Here is a 23,251-nt window from a genome sequence, read left to right on the forward strand (position 1 = left end):
ATGATATTGTGATGAATGTGTGATGAATGTGTGATATTGTGATGAATGTGATGATATTGTGATGAATGTGTGATGAATGTGATGAATGAGTGATATTGTGATGAATGTGGTGATATTGTGATGAATGTGTGATGAATGAGTGATGATATTGTGATGAATGTGATGAATGTGTGATGATATTGTGATGAATGAGTGATGAATGTGTGATGATGCTGTGATGAATGAGTGATATTGTGATGAATGAGTGATGAATGTGTGATGAATGAGTGATGATATTGTGATGAATGAGTGATAAATGTGTGATGATGCTGTGATGAATGTGTGATGATGCTGTGATGAATGAGTGATGAATGTGTGATGATGCTGTGATGAATGAGTGATGAATGTGTGATGATGCTGTGATGAATGAGTGATGAATGTGTGATGATGCTGTGATGAATGAGTGATATTGTGATGAATGAGTGATGAATGTGTGATGAATGAGTGATGATATTGTGATGAATGAGTGATAAATGTGTGATGATGCTGTGATGAATGTGTGATGATGCTGTGATGAATGAGTGATGAATGTGTGATGATGCTGTGATGAATGAGTGATGAATGTGTGATGATGCTGTGATGAATGAGTGATATTGTGATGAATGAGTGATGAATGTGTGATGAATGAGTGATGATATTGTGATGAATGAGTGATATTGTGATGAATGTGTGATGAATGAGTGGTGATATTGTGATGAATGAGTGATGAATGAGTGATATTGTGATGAATGAGTGATGAATGAGTGATGAATGAGTGATATTGTGATGAATGAGTGATGAATGAGTGATATTGTGATGAATGTGTGATGAATGAGTGATATTGTGATGAATGTGTGATGAATGAGTGATGAATGAGTGGTGATATTGTGATGAATGAGTGATGAATGTGTGATGAATGAGTGATGAATGAGTGATATTGTGATGAATGTGTGATTAGTTCAAGATCACAAAGGAATTAGATTTTAAAAATTTTATTTTGTAATCATAAACAGTAATGTGTGTGAAAGATAAAAATATGAAATGAATCTGTAGCATTTGTGTTGATTTCTATTACAAATAAAACAAGCCGATAATACACCTGCTAATGTAACAGATTCAGAGGCCACACCCCCTACACTGTAACAGATTCAGAGGCCACACCCCATACACTGTAACAGATTCAGAGGCCACACCCCCTACACTGTAACAGATTCAGCGGCCACACCCCCTACACCAGGGCTGGGCAATTAATTTCTACAGGGGGCCACAACAAATATGAACTGTGTTGGAGGGCCGAACCAATGATAACTTGAACTTCTGCTCAATATTAATTTTCTCCCATTCTAAAAAGTAATATATGATATATTTTGATTAGCTGCTACTGGTAATCAGAAGAATAAGGATATTCTGTAAATATTTATGTAAATTTATGAATTGTTGTGTAGGTCAAAGAGGAAAATAATCCTGTAGAAGTAATAAACAGTTTAAAACAAAAACAATCACTGCATCACCGTTTCATTTTATTTTTAACTCGTTAATCTTCACAAATACTGAAAAGATGTTTTGCATTATGTTAGAGATAAGCAACTGCTCAGCTTCATTCAGATCGCAGCTCTCATCCAGAGCCAGTGAAAAATGGTCAAAGTTGACCGCTCTGTTCCTCAGCTGAAGCTCCAGATTTCTGGCGATGTCCTCAGCTCTTCTCATTACAGTGCGACGGGAGAGGGACACGTTCTCAGATCCTCCCTTTCTCTCTGGCCATATCGGGGCAGCAGAGTCCACCACACACTCTTTAATAAACTCTCCAGCAGAAAACGCTTTACTTTTCTAGTGATTTTGTGAGATATGACAGAACTTGTCTTGACAGCTGCATCTCTGGGTGTGTGAAGTTCTGTAAAAAGTCGGGTTTGCAGCGTGGCTAGCATAGCCTCCGACTCCTCTGCGCGCTCTTCATCAGACAAGTTCTTGTATTTCTCCTCGTGTTTGGTCACGTAGTGGCGATTCAGATTGTAATCTTTGAACACATCGACCTGTGTACCACAAACTAAGCACACGGCTTTACCTTCGATTTCTGTAAATAAATATTTTGCAGTCCATGTCTTGTTGAAAACGCGGCATTTGGAATCAACTTTTCTTTTTTTAACGGGAGCTGACATTTTTAGGGGTATCTGACCAGCATTAACGTGCAGCATCATCTGTTACTGTTCAGACACACACACACATGTCCATATGGAAATAATAAAACTGCAGGCTTTTCAGAATAAAAGAAACACAGTTGTATTGCATGCACAGGATAAATTTATGTTTATGACTGACTTAACGCAGGCCGGACAGGGACGCTCCAAGGGCCGGATACAGAGGCCACACCCCCTACACTGTAACAGATTCAGAGGCCACGCCCCCTACACTAACAGATTCAGAGGCCATGGCTCCTACACTGTAACAGATTCAGAGGCCACACCCCATACACTATAACAGATTCAGAGGCCACACCCCCTACACTGTAACAGATTCAGAGGCCACACCCCCTACACTGTAACATATTCAGAGGCCACACCTCCTACACTGTAACATATTCAGAGGCCAAACTTCCTACACTGTAACAGATTCAGAGGCAACACCCCCTACACTAACAGATTCAGAGGCCACACCTCCTAAACTATAACAGATTCAGAGGCCACGCCTCCTACACTGTAACAGATACAGAGGCCACACCTCCTATACTGTAAGACATTCAGAGGCCACACCTCCTACACTATAATAGATTCAGAGGTCATGTCTCCTTGTGAAGTGGGTGTGGCCAAGGTTAGGAAGTAACCAGGTGTCAAGTATCTTTTTACACATAATTATACATTAAACAAATTAAGAAGGAATAAAATAAATGAATGTGTCAGTCTAGTGTCTGCCATCTCAACATTTTTGGGAAGCAAGAAATAATAATCTCTATTTTGTGCCACACGTTTCCTACAAAACATGCAGCTCAAAGATTCACGATGAAGTAAAGATCATCTGGGCAGTGATATTAATAAAATACAAATTATTAAAAAAAAACATAAGACTAGAAAATAAGAGGAAATAAAAAAAATGAAGTTACAGATGTACAGAATTCATCAGAATTAATATCAGATTAATACAAAATCACATCTGATCCTCTAAAATCTGATCTATAAAAATATCTGTTAAAAACTCACAGGTCATGATTGTGATCCAGAAATGTCCAGTTTCTGGTGATACACACGCACACACACACACACGCACCTCACACCTCAGCGTCTCCCACTACTGCTGTTAGAGGATGAATGGAATCACAGCCTTCCTCGATTTGGGGTAATTGTCGAACTTCTCCAGGTAGAACCTACAGAGAGGTGATGAGGAACACTGTATCAGATCACACTAACACACAGAGAGGTGATGAGGAACACTGTATCAGATCACACTAACACACTGAGAGGTGATGAGGAACACTGTATCAGATCACACTAACACACTGAGAGGTGATGAGGAACACTGTATCAGATCACACTAACACACAGAGAGGTGATGAGGAACACTGTATCAGATCACACTAACACACAGAGAGGTGATGAGGAACACTGTATCAGATCACACTAACACACTGAGAGGTGATGAGGAACACTGTATCAGATCACACTAACACACTGAGAGATGATGAGGAACACTGTATCAGATCACACTAACACACTGAGAGGTGATGAGGAACACTGTATCAGATCACACTAACACACTGAGAGGTGATGAGGAACACTGTATCAGATCACACTAACACACTGAGAGGTGATGAGGAACACTGTATCAGATCACACTAACACACAGAGAGGTGATGAGGAACACTGTATCAGATCACACTAACACACTGAGAGGTGATGAGGAACACTGTATCAGATCACACTAACACACTGAGAGATGATGAGGAACACTGTATCAGATCACACTAACACACTGAGAGGTGATGAGGAACACTGTATCAGATCACACTAACACACTGAGAGGTGATGAGGAACACTGTATCAGATCACACTAACACACAGAGAGGTGATGAGGAACACTGTATCAGATCACACTAACACACAGAGAGGTGATGAGGAACACTGTATCAGATCACACTAACACACAGAGAGGTGATGAGGAACACTGTATCAGATCACACTAACACACAGAGAGGTGATGAGGAACACTGTATCAGATCACACTAACACACTGAGAGGTGATGAGGAACACTGTATCAGATCACACTAACACACTGAGAGGTGATGAGGAACACTGTATCAGATCACACTAACACACCGAGAGGTGATGAGGAACACTGTATCAGATCACACTAACACACAGAGAGGTGATGAGGAACACTGTATCAGATCACACTAACACACAGAGAGGTGATGAGGAACACTGTATCAGATCACACTAACACACTGAGAGGTGATGAGGAACACTGTATCAGATCACACTAACACACAGAGAGGTGATGAGGAACACTGTATCAGATCACACTAACACACAGAGAGGTGATGAGGAACACTGTATCAGATCACACTAACACACTGAGAGGTGATGAGGAACACTGTATCAGATCACACTAACACACCGAGAGGTGATGAGGAACACTGTATCAGATCACACTAACACACCGAGAGGTGATGAGGAACACTGTATCAGATCACACTAACACACCGAGAGGTGATGAGGAACACTGTATCAGATCACACTAACACACAGAGAGGTGATGAGGAACACTGTATCAGATCACACTAACACACTGAGAGGTGATGAGGAACACTGTATCAGATCACACTAACACACCGAGAGGTGATGAGGAACACTGTATCAGATCACACTAACACACAGAGAGGTGATGAGGAACACTGTATCAGATCACACTAACACACCGAGAGGTGATGAGGAACACTGTATCAGATCACACTAACACACTGCGAGGTGATGAGGAACACTGTATCAGATCACACTAACACACAGAGAGGTGATGAGGAACACTGTATCAGATCACACTAACACACTGAGAGGTGATGAGGAACACTGTATCAGATCACACTAACACACAGAGAGATGATGAGGAACACTGTATCAGATCACACTAACACACTGAGAGGTGATGAGGAACACTGTATCAGATCACACTAACACACTGAGAGGTGATGAGGAACACTGTATCAGATCACACTAACACACTGAGAGGTGATGAGGAACACTGTATCAGATCACACTAACACACAGAGAGGTGATGAGGAACACTGTATCAGATCATCTATCTATCTATGCTGACTTCCTACTGTATTGTTATTGTTTTCTTTCACTATTCCTTTCTTCCTCTTCTCCACTGGTTACTGTCAGACTCCACCCCCTAAATGGTTAATGTTTCAAACTCCTCCCCCTTCACTGGTTACTGTATAAGACTCCTCCCCCTCTATTGTTTAATGTGTCAGACTCCTCCCCCTCCCCCTCCCTCGAACCCGTACTGTACCTGTGGTGGTGATAAGCCCGGGGTCCGATGGAGCAGATGGTGAAGAACGCGAAGGAAAATGAGGGCAGAGACCAAGCAGCAGCGGCGTAACCACACCACTCTAATATCTCACCGAAAAAGTTAGCACCAGACACCCACTCGAACATTCCTCCTGAGAACAAACACACACACCATGTGAAAATTTACACATGATTTAATTACTCTGTGTGTGTGTGTGTGTGTAGTTACCCTCAGGGATTTTGTAAGTGATCTCTCCCGGCTTTCTGAGGTTCCTCAGGATGTGATCGCTGTGGATGTTGATGGCCATTCCTGAGAAGAACAATAACAGACCTGCGCACAAACACATAACTGCATCAATAATAAATCTCTCATCCTTCATTTCATCAGACGGGTGATTCTCACGAAACCACTGAAACACCACGGCACTTAATGATTTTAAATATAAAATGTGTAATTTAGTAATATAAAAAAGCATCAGAATAAAGACAGTACTGTTCTCTACCTTGCACTTTGTGTAATTTCAACACGTGAATGAATTATTTTTCTATTTTACTGCATTTCCTGCTGAAATTCTCTAAATGTTGATATTTTGCTTTATGATTTGTTTCATTGTAGCCAGTCAGCAAGTGAGAAAAAAAAAAAAACTTTAGCAAAGGTCAGGGAAAAATTCTACAGAAACCCAGAACTGCTGGAGGAGTACAGAAGGAGGGAGGGAGAGAGAGAGATTAATTAATTACAATAATTAATTAAATAAAGACTTTGGTGCTGGACTGAGTGTACTGTTCATACTGTGTTTAATGTAATGCTTTCTTTCCGCTTCCAGGAATCAAAAACAAAAACAACTAGTACACAAGTCTCAGTATAAATCTCAGACTAGTATACAAGTCTCAGTATAAATCTCAGACTAGTACACAAGTCTCTGTATAAATCTCAGACTAGTACAGAAGTCTCTGTATAAATCTCAGACTAGTACAGAAGTCTCAGTATAAATCTCAGACTAGTACAGAAGTCTCTGTATAAATCTCAGACTAGTATACAAGTCTCAGTATAAATCTCAGACTAGTACAGAAGTCTCTGTATAAATCTCAGACTAGTACAGAAGTCTCTGTATAAATCTCAGACTAGTACAGAAGTCTCTGTATAAATCTCAGACTAGTACAGAAGTCTCTGTATAAATCTCAGACTAGTATACAAGTCTCAGTATAAATCTCAGACTAGTACAGAAGTCTCTGTATAAATCTCAGACTAGTACAGAAGTCTCAGTATAAATCTCAGACTAGTACAGAAGTCTCTGTATAAATCTCAGACTAGTATACAAGTCTCAGTATAAATCTCAGACTAGTACAGAAGTCTCTGTATAAATCTCAGACTAGTACAGAAGTCTCAGTATAAATCTCAGACTAGTACAGAAGTCTCTGTATAAATCTCAGACTAGTACAGAAGTCTCAGTATAAATCTCAGACTAGTATACAAGTCTCAGTATAAATCTCAGACTAGTACAGAAGTCTCAGTATAAATCTCAGACTAGTACAGAAGTCTCAGTATAAATCTCAGACTAGTACAGAAGTCTCTGTATAAATCTCAGACTAGTACACAAGTCTCAGTATAAATCTCAGACTAGTACAGAAGTCTCAGTATAAATCTCAGACTAGTACAGAAGTCTCAGTATAAATCTCAGACTAGTACACAAGTCTCAGTATAAATCTCAGACTAGTACACAAGTCTCAGTATAAATCTCAGACTAGTACAGAAGTCTCAGTATAAATCTCAGACTAGTACAGAAGTCTCAGTATAAATCTCAGACTAGTACAGAAGTCTCAGTATAAATCTCAGACTAGTATACAAGTCTCTGTATAAATCTCAGACTAGTACAGAAGTCTCAGTATAAATCTCAGACTAGTACAGAAGTCTCAGTATAAATCTCAGACTAGTACAGAAGTCTCAGTATAAATCTCAGACTAGTACACAAGTCTCAGTATAAATCTCAGACTAGTACAGAAGTCTCTGTATAAATCTCAGACTAGTACACAAGTCTCAGTATAAATCTCAGACTAGTACACAAGTCTCAGTATAAATCTCAGACTAGTACAGAAGTCTCTGTATAAATCTCAGACTAGTATACAAGTCTCTGTATAAATCTCAGACTAGTACAGAAGTCTCAGTATAAATCTCAGACTAGTACAGAAGTCTCAGTATAAATCTCAGACTAGTACACAAGTCTCAGTATAAATCTCAGACTAGTACAGAAGTCTCTGTATAAATCTCAGACTAGTATACAAGTCTCTGTATAAATCTCAGACTAGTACAGAAGTCTCAGTATAAATCTCAGACTAGTACAGAAGTCTCAGTATAAATCTCAGACTAGTACAGAAGTCTCTGTATAAATCTCAGACTAGTACAGAAGTCTCAGTATAAATCTCAGACTAGTACAGAAGTCTCAGTATAAATCTCAGACTAGTACAGAAGTCTCTGTATAAATCTCAGACTAGTACAGAAGTCTCAGTATAAATCTCAGACTAGTACAGAAGTCTCAGTATAAATCTCAGACTAGTACACAAGTCTCAGTATAAATCTCAGACTAGTACAGAAGTCTCTGTATAAATCTCAGACTAGTATACAAGTCTCAGTATAAATCTCAGACTAGTACACAAGTCTCAGTATAAATCTCAGACTAGTACACAAGTCTCAGTATAAATCTCAGACTAGTACAGAAGTCTCTGTATAAATCTCAGACTAGTATACAAGTCTCTGTATAAATCTCAGACTAGTACAGAAGTCTCAGTATAAATCTCAGACTAGTACAGAAGTCTCAGTATAAATCTCAGACTAGTACAGAAGTCTCAGTATAAATCTCAGACTAGTACAGAAGTCTCTGTATAAATCTCAGACTAGTACACAAGTCTCAGTATAAATCTCAGACTAGTACAGAAGTCTCAGTATAAATCTCAGACTAGTACAGAAGTCTCAGTATAAATCTCAGACTAGTACACAAGTCTCAGTATAAATCTCAGACTAGTACAGAAGTCTCAGTATAAATCTCAGACTAGTACACAAGTCTCAGTATAAATCTCAGACTAGTACACAAGTCTCAGTATAAATCTCAGACTAGTACACAAGTCTCAGTATAAATCTCAGACTAGTACAGAAGTCTCTGTATAAATCTCAGACTAGTATACAAGTCTCTGTATAAATCTCAGACTAGTACAGAAGTCTCAGTATAAATCTCAGACTAGTACAGAAGTCTCAGTATAAATCTCAGACTAGTACAGAAGTCTCAGTATAAATCTCAGACTAGTACACAAGTCTCAGTATAAATCTCAGACTAGTACACAAGTCTCAGTATAAATCTCAGACTAGTACACAAGTCTCAGTATAAATCTCAGACTAGTACACAAGTCTCAGTATAAATCTCAGACTAGTATACAAGTCTCTGTATAAATCTCAGACTAGTACAGAAGTCTCAGTATAAATCTCAGACTAGTACAGAAGTCTCAGTATAAATCTCAGACTAGTACAGAAGTCTCTGTATAAATCTCAGACTAGTACACAAGTCTCAGTATAAATCTCAGACTAGTACAGAAGTCTCAGTATAAATCTCAGACTAGTACAGAAGTCTCAGTATAAATCTCAGACTAGTACACAAGTCTCAGTATAAATCTCAGACTAGTACAGAAGTCTCAGTATAAATCTCAGACTAGTACACAAGTCTCAGTATAAATCTCAGACTAGTACAGAAGTCTCAGTATAAATCTCAGACTAGTACACAAGTCTCAGTATAAATCTCAGACTAGTACAGAAGTCTCAGTATAAATCTCAGACTAGTACACAAGTCTCAGTATAAATCTCAGACTAGTATACAAGTCTCTGTATAAATCTCAGACTAGTACACAAGTCTCTCTATAAATCTCAGACTAGTACACAAGTCTTTGTATAAATCTCAGATTAGTACACAAGTCTCAGTATAAATCTCAGACTAGTACACAAGTCTCAGTATAAATCTCAGACTAGTACACAAGTCTCTGTATAAATCTCAGACTAGTACACAAGTCTCAGTATAAATCTCAGACTAGTACACAAGTCTCTGTATAAATCTCAGATTAGTACACAAGTCTCAGTATAAATCTCAGACTAGTACACAAGTCTCAGTATAAATCTCAGACTAGTACACAAGTCTCTGTATAAATCTCAGACTAGTACACAAGTCTCTCTATAAATCTCAGACTAGTACACAAGTCTTTGTATAAATCTCAGATTAGTACACAAGTCTCAGTATAAATCTCAGACTAGTACACAAGTCTCTGTATAAATCTCAGACTAGTACACAAGTCTCTGTATAAATCTCAGACTAGTACACAAGTCTCTCTATAAATCTCAGACTAGTACACAAGTCTCAGTATAAATCTCAGACTAGTACAGAAGTCTCAGTATAAATCTCAGACTAGTACAGAAGTCTCTGTATAAATCTCAGACTAGTACACAAGTCTCAGTATAAATCTCAGACTAGTACACAAGTCTCAGTATAAATCTCAGACTAGTACACAAGTCTCAGTATAAATCTCAGACTAGTACACAAGTCTCTGTATAAATCTCAGACTAGTACACAAGTCTCAGTATAAATCTCAGACTAGTACACAAGTCTCTGTATAAATCTCAGATTAGTACACAAGTCTCAGTATAAATCTCAGACTAGTACACAAGTCTCAGTATAAATCTCAGACTAGTACACAAGTCTCTGTATAAATCTCAGACTAGTACACAAGTCTCTCTATAAATCTCAGACTAGTACACAAGTCTCTGTATAAATCTCAGACTAGTATACAAGTCTCAGTATAAATCTCAGACTAGTACACAAGTCTCTGTATAAATCTCAGACTAGTACACAAGTCTCAGTATAAATCTCAGACTAGTACACAAGTCTCTGTATAAATCTCAGACTAGTACACAAGTCTCAGTATAAATCTCAGACTAGTACACAAGTCTCTGTATAAATCTCAGACTAGTACACAAGTCTCTGTATAAATCTCAGACTAGTACACAAGTCTCTGTATAAATCTCAGACTAGTACACAAGTCTCTGTATAAATCTCAGACTAGTACACAAGTCTCAGTATAAATCTCAGACTAGTACACAAGTCTCTGTATAAATCTCAGACTAGTACACAAGTCTCTGTATAAATCTCAGACTAGTACACAAGTCTCAGTATAAATCTCAGACTAGTACACAAGTCTCAGTATAAATCTCAGACTAGTACAGAAGTCTCAGTATAAATCTCAGACTAGTATACAAGTCTCAGTATAAATCTCAGACTAGTACACAAGTCTCAGTATAAATCTCAGACTAGTACACAAGTCTCAGTATAAATCTCAGACTAGTACACAAGTCTCAGTATAAATCTCAGACTAGTACACAAGTCTCAGTATAAATCTCAGACTAGTACACAAGTCTCTGTATAAATCTCAGACTAGTACACAAGTCTCAGTATAAATCTCAGACTAGTACACAAGTCTCTGTATAAATCTCAGATTAGTACACAAGTCTCAGTATAAATCTCAGACTAGTACACAAGTCTCAGTATAAATCTCAGACTAGTACACAAGTCTCTGTATAAATCTCAGACTAGTACACAAGTCTCTCTATAAATCTCAGACTAGTACACAAGTCTCAGTATAAATCTCAGACTAGTACAGAAGTCTCAGTATAAATCTCAGACTAGTACAGAAGTCTCTGTATAAATCTCAGACTAGTACACAAGTCTCAGTATAAATCTCAGACTAGTACAGAAGTCTCAGTATAAATCTCAGACTAGTATACAAGTCTCAGTATAAATCTCAGACTAGTACACAAGTCTCAGTATAAATCTCAGACTAGTACACAAGTCTCTGTATAAATCTCAGACTAGTACACAAGTCTCTGTATAAATCTCAGACTAGTACACAAGTCTCTGTATAAATCTCAGACTAGTACACAAGTCTCAGTATAAATCTCAGACTAGTACAGAAGTCTCAGTATAAATCTCAGACTAGTATACAAGTCTCAGTATAAATCTCAGACTAGTACACAAGTCTCAGTATAAATCTCAGACTAGTACACAAGTCTCAGTATAAATCTCAGACTAGTACACAAGTCTCTGTATAAATCTCAGACTAGTACACAAGTCTCAGTATAAATCTCAGACTAGTACACAAGTCTCTGTATAAATCTCAGATTAGTACACAAGTCTCAGTATAAATCTCAGACTAGTACACAAGTCTCAGTATAAATCTCAGACTAGTACACAAGTCTCTGTATAAATCTCAGACTAGTACACAAGTCTCTCTATAAATCTCAGACTAGTACACAAGTCTTTGTATAAATCTCAGATTAGTACACAAGTCTCAGTATAAATCTCAGACTAGTACACAAGTCTCAGTATAAATCTCAGACTAGTACACAAGTCTCTGTATAAATCTCAGACTAGTACACAAGTCTCAGTATAAATCTCAGACTAGTACACAAGTCTCTGTATAAATCTCAGATTAGTACACAAGTCTCAGTATAAATCTCAGACTAGTACACAAGTCTCAGTATAAATCTCAGACTAGTACACAAGTCTCTGTATAAATCTCAGACTAGTACACAAGTCTCTCTATAAATCTCAGACTAGTACACAAGTCTTTGTATAAATCTCAGATTAGTACACAAGTCTCAGTATAAATCTCAGACTAGTACACAAGTCTCTGTATAAATCTCAGACTAGTACACAAGTCTCTGTATAAATCTCAGACTAGTACACAAGTCTCTCTATAAATCTCAGACTAGTACACAAGTCTCAGTATAAATCTCAGACTAGTACAGAAGTCTCAGTATAAATCTCAGACTAGTACAGAAGTCTCTGTATAAATCTCAGACTAGTACACAAGTCTCAGTATAAATCTCAGACTAGTACAGAAGTCTCAGTATAAATCTCAGACTAGTATACAAGTCTCAGTATAAATCTCAGACTAGTACACAAGTCTCAGTATAAATCTCAGACTAGTACACAAGTCTCAGTATAAATCTCAGACTAGTACACAAGTCTCTGTATAAATCTCAGACTAGTACACAAGTCTCAGTATAAATCTCAGACTAGTACACAAGTCTCTGTATAAATCTCAGATTAGTACACAAGTCTCAGTATAAATCTCAGACTAGTACACAAGTCTCAGTATAAATCTCAGACTAGTACACAAGTCTTTGTATAAATCTCAGATTAGTACACAAGTCTCAGTATAAATCTCAGACTAGTACACAAGTCTCTGTATAAATCTCAGATTAGTACACAAGTCTCAGTATAAATCTCAGACTAGTACACAAGTCTCAGTATAAATCTCAGACTAGTACACAAGTCTCAGTATAAATCTCAGACTAGTACACAAGTCTCAGTATAAATCTCAGACTAGTACAGAAGTCTCAGTATAAATCTCAGACTAGTATACAAGTCTCAGTATAAATCTCAGACTAGTACACAAGTCTCAGTATAAATCTCAGACTAGTATACAAGTCTCAGTATAAATCTCAGACTAGTACACAAGTCTCAGTATAAATCTCAGACTAGTATACAAGTCTCAGTATAAATCTCAGACTAGTATACAAGTCTCAGTATAAATCTCAGACTAGTACACAAGTCTCAGTATAAATCTCAGACTAGTACACAAGTCTCAGTATAAATCTCAGACTAGTACACAAGTCTCTGTATAAATCTCAGACTAGTACACAAGTCTCAGTATAAATCTCAGACTAGTACACAAGTCTCTGTATAAATCTCAGATTAGTACACAAGTCTCAGTATAAATCTCAGACTAGTACACAAGTCTCAGTATAAATCTCAGACTAGTACACAAGTCTCTGTATAAATCTCAGACTAGTACACAAGTCTCTCTATAAATCTCAGACTAGTACACAAGTCTTTGTATAAATCTCAGATTAGTACACAAGTCTCAGTATAAATCTCAGACTAGTACACAAGTCTCTGTATAAATCTCAGATTAGTACACAAGTCTCAGTATAAATCTCAGACTAGTACACAAGTCTCAGTATAAATCTCAGACTAGTACACAAGTCTCAGTATAAATCTCAGACTAGTACACAAGTCTCAGTATAAATCTCAGACTAGTACACAAGTCTCAGTATAAATCTCAGACTAGTACAGAAGTCTCAGTATAAATCTCAGACTAGTATACAAGTCTCAGTATAAATCTCAGACTAGTACACAAGTCTCAGTATAAATCTCAGACTAGTATACAAGTCTCAGTATAAATCTCAGACTAGTACACAAGTCTCAGTATAAATCTCAGACTAGTACACAAGTCTCTGTATAAATCTCAGACTAGTACACAAGTCTCTCTATAAATCTCAGACTAGTACACAAGTCTCAGTATAAATCTCAGACTAGTACAGAAGTCTCAGTATAAATCTCAGACTAGTACAGAAGTCTCTGTATAAATCTCAGACTAGTACACAAGTCTCTGTATAAATCTCAGACTAGTACACAAGTCTCTCTATAAATCTCAGACTAGTACACAAGTCTCAGTATAAATCTCAGACTAGTACACAAGTCTTTGTATAAATCTCAGATTAGTACACAAGTCTCAGTATAAATCTCAGACTAGTACACAAGTCTCTGTATAAATCTCAGATTAGTACACAAGTCTCAGTATAAATCTCAGACTAGTACACAAGTCTCAGTATAAATCTCAGACTAGTACACAAGTCTCAGTATAAATCTCAGACTAGTACACAAGTCTCAGTATAAATCTCAGACTAGTACAGAAGTCTCAGTATAAATCTCAGACTAGTATACAAGTCTCAGTATAAATCTCAGACTAGTACACAAGTCTCAGTATAAATCTCAGACTAGTATACAAGTCTCAGTATAAATCTCAGACTAGTACACAAGTCTCAGTATAAATCTCAGACTAGTATACAAGTCTCAGTATAAATCTCAGACTAGTACACAAGTCTCAGTATAAATCTCAGACTAGTACACAAGTCTCTGTATAAATCTCAGACTAGTACACAAGTCTCTCTATAAATCTCAGACTAGTACACAAGTCTCAGTATAAATCTCAGACTAGTACACAAGTCTCAGTATAAATCTCAGACTAGTACACAAGTCTCTCTATAAATCTCAGACTAGTACACAAGTCTCAGTATAAATCTCAGACTAGTACAGAAGTCTCTGTATAAATCTCAGACTAGTACACAAGTCTCAGTATAAATCTCAGACTAGTACAGAAGTCTCAGTATAAATCTCAGACTAGTATACAAGTCTCAGTATAAATCTCAGACTAGTACACAAGTCTCAGTATAAATCTCAGACTAGTACACAAGTCTCAGTATAAATCTCAGACTAGTACACAAGTCTCTGTATAAATCTCAGACTAGTACACAAGTCTCAGTATAAATCTCAGACTAGTACACAAGTCTCTGTATAAATCTCAGATTAGTACACAAGTCTCAGTATAAATCTCAGACTAGTACACAAGTCTCAGTATAAATCTCAGACTAGTACACAAGTCTCTGTATAAATCTCAGACTAGTACACAAGTCTCTCTATAAATCTCAGACTAGTACACAAGTCTTTGTATAAATCTCAGATTAGTACACACGTCTCAGTATAAATCTCAGACTAGTACACAAGTCTCTGTATAAATCTCAGATTAGTACACAAGTCTCAGTATAAATCTCAGACTAGTACACAAGTCTCAGTATAAATCTCAGACTAGTACACAAGTCTCAGTATAAATCTCAGACTAGTACACAAGTCTCAGTATAAATCTCAGACTAGTACAGAAGTCTCAGTATAAATCTCAGACTAGTATACAAGTCTCAGTATAAATCTCAGACTAGTACACAAGTCTCAGTATAAATCTCAGACTAGTATACAAGTCTCAGTATAAATCTCAGACTAGTACACAAGTCTCAGTATAAATCTCAGACTAGTACACAAGTCTCTGTATAAATCTCAGACTAGTACACAAGTCTCTCTATAAATCTCAGACTAGTACACAAGTCTCAGTATAAATCTCAGACTAGTACAGAAGTCTCAGTATAAATCTCAGACTAGTACAGAAGTCTCTGTATAAATCTCAGACTAGTACACAAGTCTCTGTATAAATCTCAGACTAGTACACAAGTCTCTCTATAAATCTCAGACTAGTACACAAGTCTCAGTATAAATCTCAGACTAGTACACAAGTCTTTGTATAAATCTCAGATTAGTACACAAGTCTCAGTATAAATCTCAGACTAGTACACAAGTCTCTGTATAAATCTCAGATTAGTACACAAGTCTCAGTATAAATCTCAGACTAGTACACAAGTCTCAGTATAAATCTCAGACTAGTACACAAGTCTCAGTATAAATCTCAGACTAGTACACAAGTCTCAGTATAAATCTCAGACTAGTACAGAAGTCTCAGTATAAATCTCAGACTAGTATACAAGTCTCAGTATAAATCTCAGACTAGTACACAAGTCTCAGTATAAATCTCAGACTAGTATACAAGTCTCAGTATAAATCTCAGACTAGTACACAAGTCTCAGTATAAATCTCAGACTAGTATACAAGTCTCAGTATAAATCTCAGACTAGTACACAAGTCTCAGTATAAATCTCAGACTAGTACACAAGTCTCTGTATAAATCTCAGACTAGTACACAAGTCTCTCTATAAATCTCAGACTAGTACACAAGTCTCAGTATAAATCTCAGACTAGTACAGAAGTCTCAGTATAAATCTCAGACTAGTACAGAAGTCTCTGTATAAATCTCAGACTAGTACACAAGTCTCTGTATAAATCTCAGACTAGTACACAAGTCTCTCTATAAATCTCAGACTAGTACACAAGTCTCAGTATAAATCTCAGACTAGTACACAAGTCTCAGTATAAATCTCAGACTAGTACACAAGTCTCAGTATAAATCTCAGACTAGTACACAAGTCTCTCTATAAATCTCAGACTAGTACACAAGTCTCAGTATAAATCTCAGACTAGTACACAAGTCTCTGTATAAATCTCAGATTAGTACACAAGTCTCAGTATAAATCTCAGACTAGTACACAAGTCTCTGTATAAATCTCAGATTAGTACACAAGTCTCAGTATAAATCTCAGACTAGTACACAAGTCTCAGTATAAATCTCAGACTAGTACACAAGTCTCAGTATAAATCTCAGACTAGTACACAAGTCTCAGTATAAATCTCAGACTAGTACACAAGTCTCTGTATAAATCTCAGATTAGTACACAAGTCTCAGTATAAATCTCAGACTAGTACACAAGTCTCTGTATAAATCTCAGACTAGTACACAAGTCTCAGTATAAATCTCAGACTAGTACACAAGTCTCAGTATAAATCTCAGACTAGTACACAAGTCTCAGTATAAATCTCAGACTAGTACACAAGTCTCTGTATAAATCTCAGACTAGTATACAAGTCTCAGTATAAATCTCAGATTAGTACACAAGTCTCAGTATAAATCTCAGACTAGTATATTTATTATCATTACCGAAATAATTAACCTCATTACCGAAACTCATGTTTATTGGATGTTAACTGAATTAATAGAAATATAGTACTTTGATTTTAAATGCATGTGCAGAATCTTAAAATGATGTTCTCTCAGGTTTTGTCACGTCATTTTGAAAAAATCTCAGGTTTCTTCTAAATATTTAAAAAAAATGGTTGTAAATTGTGGGCGGTGTTGCGGTAATGAGAGAAATCAGTCAAAATTTAAAAAGCTGTTAAATATTATTAAATAAATATTATTTCAGAACTTGAAGTGACTGTGCATGACTATTAATAATCCATTTTTAAAACTGTGAAAATGTATTTGCTTTTCTGACAGTGTTGATGTTTTCACAGTGTTGCGGTAATGAGATTTTTTAGGACTTGTTTTGGAAATTATGTTCAAAAAGGTGTTAAATGGTAAGTAAAAGTTTTATAATTAATATTCACAAACATTCCAGACTTTGTTGCTAATGTCTGGAAAAACAAAAGTTAATTTAAGCATTTTTAAAATTTTCATGTTTGAAATTTTTGAAACCAAGATTTCGTGAGAATCACCCAGACACGTGGAAGAACAGAACATTGTGAATCTGAGTTTCTGGAGGATTTTTAGGATGTTCAGGTGTTGCGCAAGAGGACTGTAAATGAGTAACGCTGTGGAGACGAGAAAAGCAAGAACATGAACATGCTAACAGTGAATTTAAGCGGAAGGTCAGGACTTGTGAGGATTACTCACTGCAGCTGTGGACTTAATCAGCAACTCCTTACTGTTTGTGGAAATTGGGTTTTCACACAATGTACTAGAACGATGGAGTTCCAGTCCACTGGTGGAACAGAAACAGTCTTATTGGGACATATAAACGAATGATTTTTCCGGCTGTGAGTCTGATCTCAAGAGTCTGTGAGTCTGTCGGCTTTCAGTGTGTTTTAGTCATGTTGTTTTTCCCTCTGTTGGAGAACCTTACGCAGAAAGGTTAAAGATCAGATTTGAGCTGCTTTTTAGATGAACAAGCACTTGGAGAACATCTCAGAGAGCAGAAATGGGTTTGATATCAGCATTTACTTTGAAGATACGAAACATTTCTGTGGAAACGTTTTCCGCTTATTTTGGAACTTTTCTATGAATATAATCGCCCCTAGTAGGAGAGATAAAGGCAGAAGTACTTCTGAAACACTACAAATGTCCTTCCTACTTTCATATGAGCTTCATATCAGCCTGCACTGTGGAGTGGAACATGACAAAGACACTCAGTCATCAACATGGACACGACCAACAACAGGAGCAAAGTCCATTTTTTTGGAATCTAAGGAAAGGCGTTAGGTAACTGCGACTTCATCGATTGTGTTCGGTACGGTAAATGGTGTCTGGGGAGATCCTGTGCTTAAGTCTGGGTTTAATCTGTGTAAAAACCCTCAGGGGGAGCAGGTAAATAATAAAAAGAATTGGGCTGAGAGCTGAGCCCTGAGGAACACCCTGAGCCATTTGTCTTGGAAAATAGCAACAATAAGGTTCCTGTTAGGGACCGAGAACAAGGAAAGTCTCCAAATCCAAGATGTTAATTATTCTTATCTTATAGGTCTCAGCCTTGTGTTATTACTGGAAGAACATCGCTGTGGTGTGATGGAGCAGAGTTACAAGTTGATTGCTGAAGTGTTTAAGGTCTCTCATGGCACAACAATTTGCTGACAAATACGTTTTCCTTTAAATTAAAGAACCTGAGATCATTTTACTGAGAAATCACAAAGCAAAAAAAAAAAAAAATCCTGAAGATTTTTGGAAAATGGACGCTGGAGACTGCTTCACTAAACATTAAATAAACATCTCCCTCAGCGTATCAGCATTTACACAGCCTGCTGATTTGCTCATACAAGCCTCTGCGAAAGAGCCGTTACTATAGAAACGACAAAGCATCAGAAAGACTGCATTAAGGTCAAGTTTCAGGAACTTCACGTCTGAAAATGATCTCTCCAGCTATCACAACAGCCTGCAGCGTGCAAGCGTTTCTGCGTCTTCAGCCCTTCTGCACCCCGAGCGTGTAATTCGATATGCAATTCAATGCCTTGACCGTGAGCCTGACCCACTCACCCGCGATGAAGCGTACGTCCGTGTGCCAGGCGTCATCGTAGCGAGCGCAGTGGAGCATGTGGTGTCCCTGTAGAAAACCGTTCAGAGAACAAAAGACCAAAGCTGACACCGTGATGGACAGAGGACAAGGCCGGCCTTTACTCAGAGGAGCGTAGATGAATGTCCTGGAGGGACAGAAAAAAACAAGAAAGAGGGAAAATCAGCAGCAGCAATAAATAAATAAATTAATAAAGACCAGGGCACTTTTCCATATAGGATGAATGTTTCAAAAGTTACTATATTTTACATGGGTTTGGGCTTGTTCTCATTTTTTCCACTGACTTTCCTGCCGAAATTTTGGAGTGAAGCTGTTTCCTGATGACAAATGCAGGTTCACTGCAATGTTTTACAGATGTCCTTATCCAGAGAGACTTATAATTTAGCTTAGTTTTTATACAGCTGAGGGTTAAGGGCCTTGCTCAGGGGCCCAGCAGTGACAGATTGGTGGACCTGGGATTTGAACTCATAACCATCTGATCATTAATCCAACACCTTAACCACTAAACTACCACAGCAAACTAAGATGGCCATTAACGTGATCTCATTTACAGAGACCTATTCAGAAAACTCTCTCTCTCTCTGTCTTTCTCTCTCTCTCTCTCTCTCTCTCTCTTTGCCTGTCTGTCTCTCTTGCTCTCTCTCTATTTGTCTGTCTGTCTGTCTCTCTCTCTCTCTCTTTCTCTCTGTCTCTCTCCATTTCTCTCTCTCTCTCTCTCTCTCTCTCTCTCAGCTTGAGACAGGAAGAGTCTGAGTGACTTTAGCACAGCTGATCCAACAAGCTGTGTGGTTTGTTGTTTTTTTTGGGGGCAGTGGCGATTAAACCGGAGAACCCAAAGGAAATGTACAAGAGCACAACAATGCAAGAACACAGTGAGAACAAATGAACCCAAGCTCAGGAAACCTGACGCTATTTGAGTTCGAGGCGGTTTGTTTAAATAATAAGAGGTTTTCTGGTATGTTGTGTTAAATTTGACTCGCCTCAATTCTACAGACTGATCCTTTAAATTCAGTTGATCTTCTGATTTAGTAAAAACACAATCCATGTATTTATAATGTTCTCATAATTATTCAAAACAGCCTCCCGGCTCCATTAAGTTTACATTTCATGCGACTTTGACTTTCAAATTACTTCCATATTTACAGCTGAACCCAGAGCAGGTCACTGTGAACTGATAAAAGTGTTTTTCTTTTATCGTCTTATCCTGTATTCTCAGTCGTCTTGGTTTTATTATTTATTGATTGATTTATAACAGGGTTGTCAAAGAGCCGGTTTTTATTCCAGCCGAGCAGAAGCCACACCTAAGTCGAAGGAAAACCAAGATGAGTTGATTAAACAGGTGAAACCAGGTGAGATTGGAATGAAGACCTGCACCACACCGGCACTTTGAGGATAAGGTTTATAATGATATACACAGATCAGATATAACATTATGACCACTGAGAGGTCAGGTGAATAAGACTGATGATCTCCTCATCATGGCACCTGTTAGTGGGTGGGATATATTAGGCAGCAAGTCAACATTTTGTCCTCAAAGTTGATGTTAGAAGCAGGAAACATGGACAAGCGTAAGGATTTGAGCGAGTTTGACCAAAAGGGCCAAATTGTGATGGCTAGACCACTGGATCAGAGCATCTCTGATGGGGTTCCTGGGCTGCAGTGGTCAGCTTCTACCAAAAAGTGGTCCAAGGAAGGAACAGTGGTGAACCGGCGAAAGGGTCATGGGCGGTCAAGGCTCATTGATGCACGTGGGGAGCGAAGGCTGGCCCAATCCAACAGAAGAGCTCCTGCTGCTCAGGTGTCAGAATACACAGTGCAGGACGGGTCAGGGCTGTTTTGGCAGCACCAACACAATATTAGGCAGGTGGTCATAATGTTATGCCTGAACGGTGTATAATGATTCTTTTCTATGGTCGTTTTGCTTGTGTTGGAGCTCGCGGTCGCTATTACCGCTAATTGTCTAAAAGCTGCGCGCATTCATGTTTTATTACATTAGTACATTTTGAAGAAGCGCGTTTTTGGAATCCTACCTTTGGAAATAGTGCAGGCAGAAGGTCCAGAGCAGAACTCCGCGCCCCAGCCCGGGTGAAGTGTCAGTGGTGAGGAGCAGAAGCACAGGAATTAGCACCGACGGCAGTTCCTGGGTGAACCAGGCCACCTTGGCCGGCAACATCACCCCGGGAGAGCTGGTTTCCACATAGCGCCCGTACTCCGTGTGCGCCTTCATCTGGCGGAGGAAATACAGGACACCTACGATGATCAGGCTCCAGCTCAGGAAAAACACGCTCCCCTCCGAGCACTGCATGATGGCATGTCCTGCTTGCTTTACTTCACCCCGGCTCCGATCTGCGTCCTGCCGTTTTCAGTCTCCGGCTGAAGATAACGCGAGAACTCCACCAGCATCCATCTGCCGGGCAGAACTGATGAAGCGATAATCGTAGAACGTCTCCTTGGTGGGCGTGAACGCGCATGCACGGTCCCGGACGCGTAAAGGCGCAGTACGAAGGCGTAAACGCGCTCCAGAGCTACTTATAAATCTATTGGAATTACGTAAGAATTTCTCTAAGCTTGTTTTTTCTTGCCCAACATTTCTCTAAAACTTTCCCCTAAAGCTGCAGAAACAACTTCCTGACTCTAACCGCACATTCTCACCCCATCTCATGCCAGAAGTATTTCAAATCAACCTCCATTGACCTCTACAGTTCAGCTCTGGTTATAGTTTTAACACTGGAGTTGAATGGGTTCGAAAATGTTTCTTATATCAGACCTATACATGGCGTTATTTGTGAATAAAAAGGAAATGTTAGATTAAATGTGTGGGTAGTTTGACATATGGCGAGTAATTTAAAGAAAATAAATCTAAACGGAATTAACAAATATAATATATAAACATATAAGAGCCAGGCATCTATCAAAATGTTTAAATGTGTGTTGTGGCTTTACTTTTCCCTCCACAGCATTAACTCAGGCTTCAGAATCCAAGTAACTGATTATCATTGTTGGCAGTTTTAATCATTTAGATTCATTGGTAATTATAATTTCTAATTAAATGTCTGTACTCATCATGGGGATATTCAATGAGACAGATATCGCGAGGCTGATCGTTTTATAACGGCGATTAATTACATTTACACTGAAGCACCTACAGCTCCTTAGTGTTACAGGGCTTCCTGTAGAGACAGAGCCATTTCCTCTGTCAGTGTGAGCAGAGAGTGAATAATAAGGAATGCGACAGGACAGGACGCTCTTAGTTATAAAGCTACAGAACCCAGGTGAAAATTAAACACCGAAGTCAAGGCGAGAATGTTTTTGGAGCTTTAGGAAGTCCATGTGGAATCATCTACAGCATCAGGGACACAGGGTAACATGTGGAAAAGCTTCGTGTCCTTCTCAGTTTGTGCAGATTCTGTCAATTTACTTGATTTCACATGTCCCCTGTGGGAAAATCCTTGAAGCAAACCTACACACACTCCATCTTGTTTAGCATTAAGACCATGAGAGCACATGGTCCAGTCGGTATCAATCCATTTATCTTCATTTAAACCAATTTATCATTCTGGCAGCCTGGACTGCAGGACCTGCTGAAATCCTCCTGGAAATGATTAAAACCCCAAGTTCAAGCACAATCCCTGGTTTGCTCTGCCCCATGTTTTCTGACTGAGAATAAAACACCAGAACTGTAACATATTAACCGGGTTAGCGTACAGGGAGTTCATCTGAAATGTAAAAGGCAAAAATCAACGTTTTTCTGTTCATTTGGTTACTTTAGTGTGCTCTAGGGGCATGCAAATGTATATCCCCCCCCCTTACCTGTAATGCATGTAAAGAAGTGTTTAACAGGACCGACTCAGAAAACTTTATGGTAAATAAAATACTTCTAACCAACTTTGACTACATACATTGTGTAAATAAAACTGAAAGATCTTTGCTTTAGATAAAGACATAGATTTAATCTGTCCTCAGGGATGTTTGTTTTGTTTTTTCAGCCCGTGGCTCCAACGAGTCTACAGCATAACTGACGGGGAGAGGCCGATGGAATGACAGATGTGGAGATACAAACAAACCAGCAGCTTTACAAACCTG

The 23,251-nt window shown here is 38.3% G+C and overlaps 1 protein-coding gene across 1 annotated transcript; it reads right to left on the bottom strand.

Moving 5' to 3' along the window:
* Positions 1-994: 994 nt before the first annotated feature.
* srd5a2a (steroid-5-alpha-reductase, alpha polypeptide 2a) lies at positions 995-21,684 on the bottom strand. The gene is made up of 5 exons (XM_058380556.1): positions 21,199-21,684; positions 19,132-19,295; positions 5,747-5,848; positions 5,519-5,669; positions 995-3,373 (listed from the first exon to the last, which is right to left on the bottom strand). Exons 1-5 carry the CDS (start codon positions 21,471-21,473, stop codon positions 3,307-3,309), a joined length of 759 nt encoding a protein of 252 aa, XP_058236539.1. The 5' UTR covers positions 21,474-21,684; the 3' UTR covers positions 995-3,306.
* Between the last annotated feature and the right edge of the window lie 1,567 nt (positions 21,685-23,251).

The sequence above is a fragment of the Hemibagrus wyckioides genome, linkage group LG26 (assembly GCF_019097595.1).
Source record: "Hemibagrus wyckioides isolate EC202008001 linkage group LG26, SWU_Hwy_1.0, whole genome shotgun sequence".
Classification (NCBI taxonomy): Eukaryota; Metazoa; Chordata; class Actinopteri; order Siluriformes; family Bagridae; genus Hemibagrus; species Hemibagrus wyckioides.

Excerpts from the sequence above, each read along its gene's own strand:
- srd5a2a (XM_058380556.1), bottom strand. The coding sequence starts at position 21,473 with ATGCAGTGCTCGGAGGGGAGCGTGTTTTTCCTGAGCTGGAGCCTGATC. Across the intron at positions 5,849-19,131 it reads GGACGTACGCTTCATCGCGG|GTCTGTTATTGTTCTTCTCA; the intron begins GTGAGTGGGTCA and ends GTTTGTGCGCAG. Across the intron at positions 3,374-5,518 it reads CGGGCTTATCACCACCACAG|GTTCTACCTGGAGAAGTTCG; the intron begins GTACAGTACGGG and ends ACCTCTCTGTAG.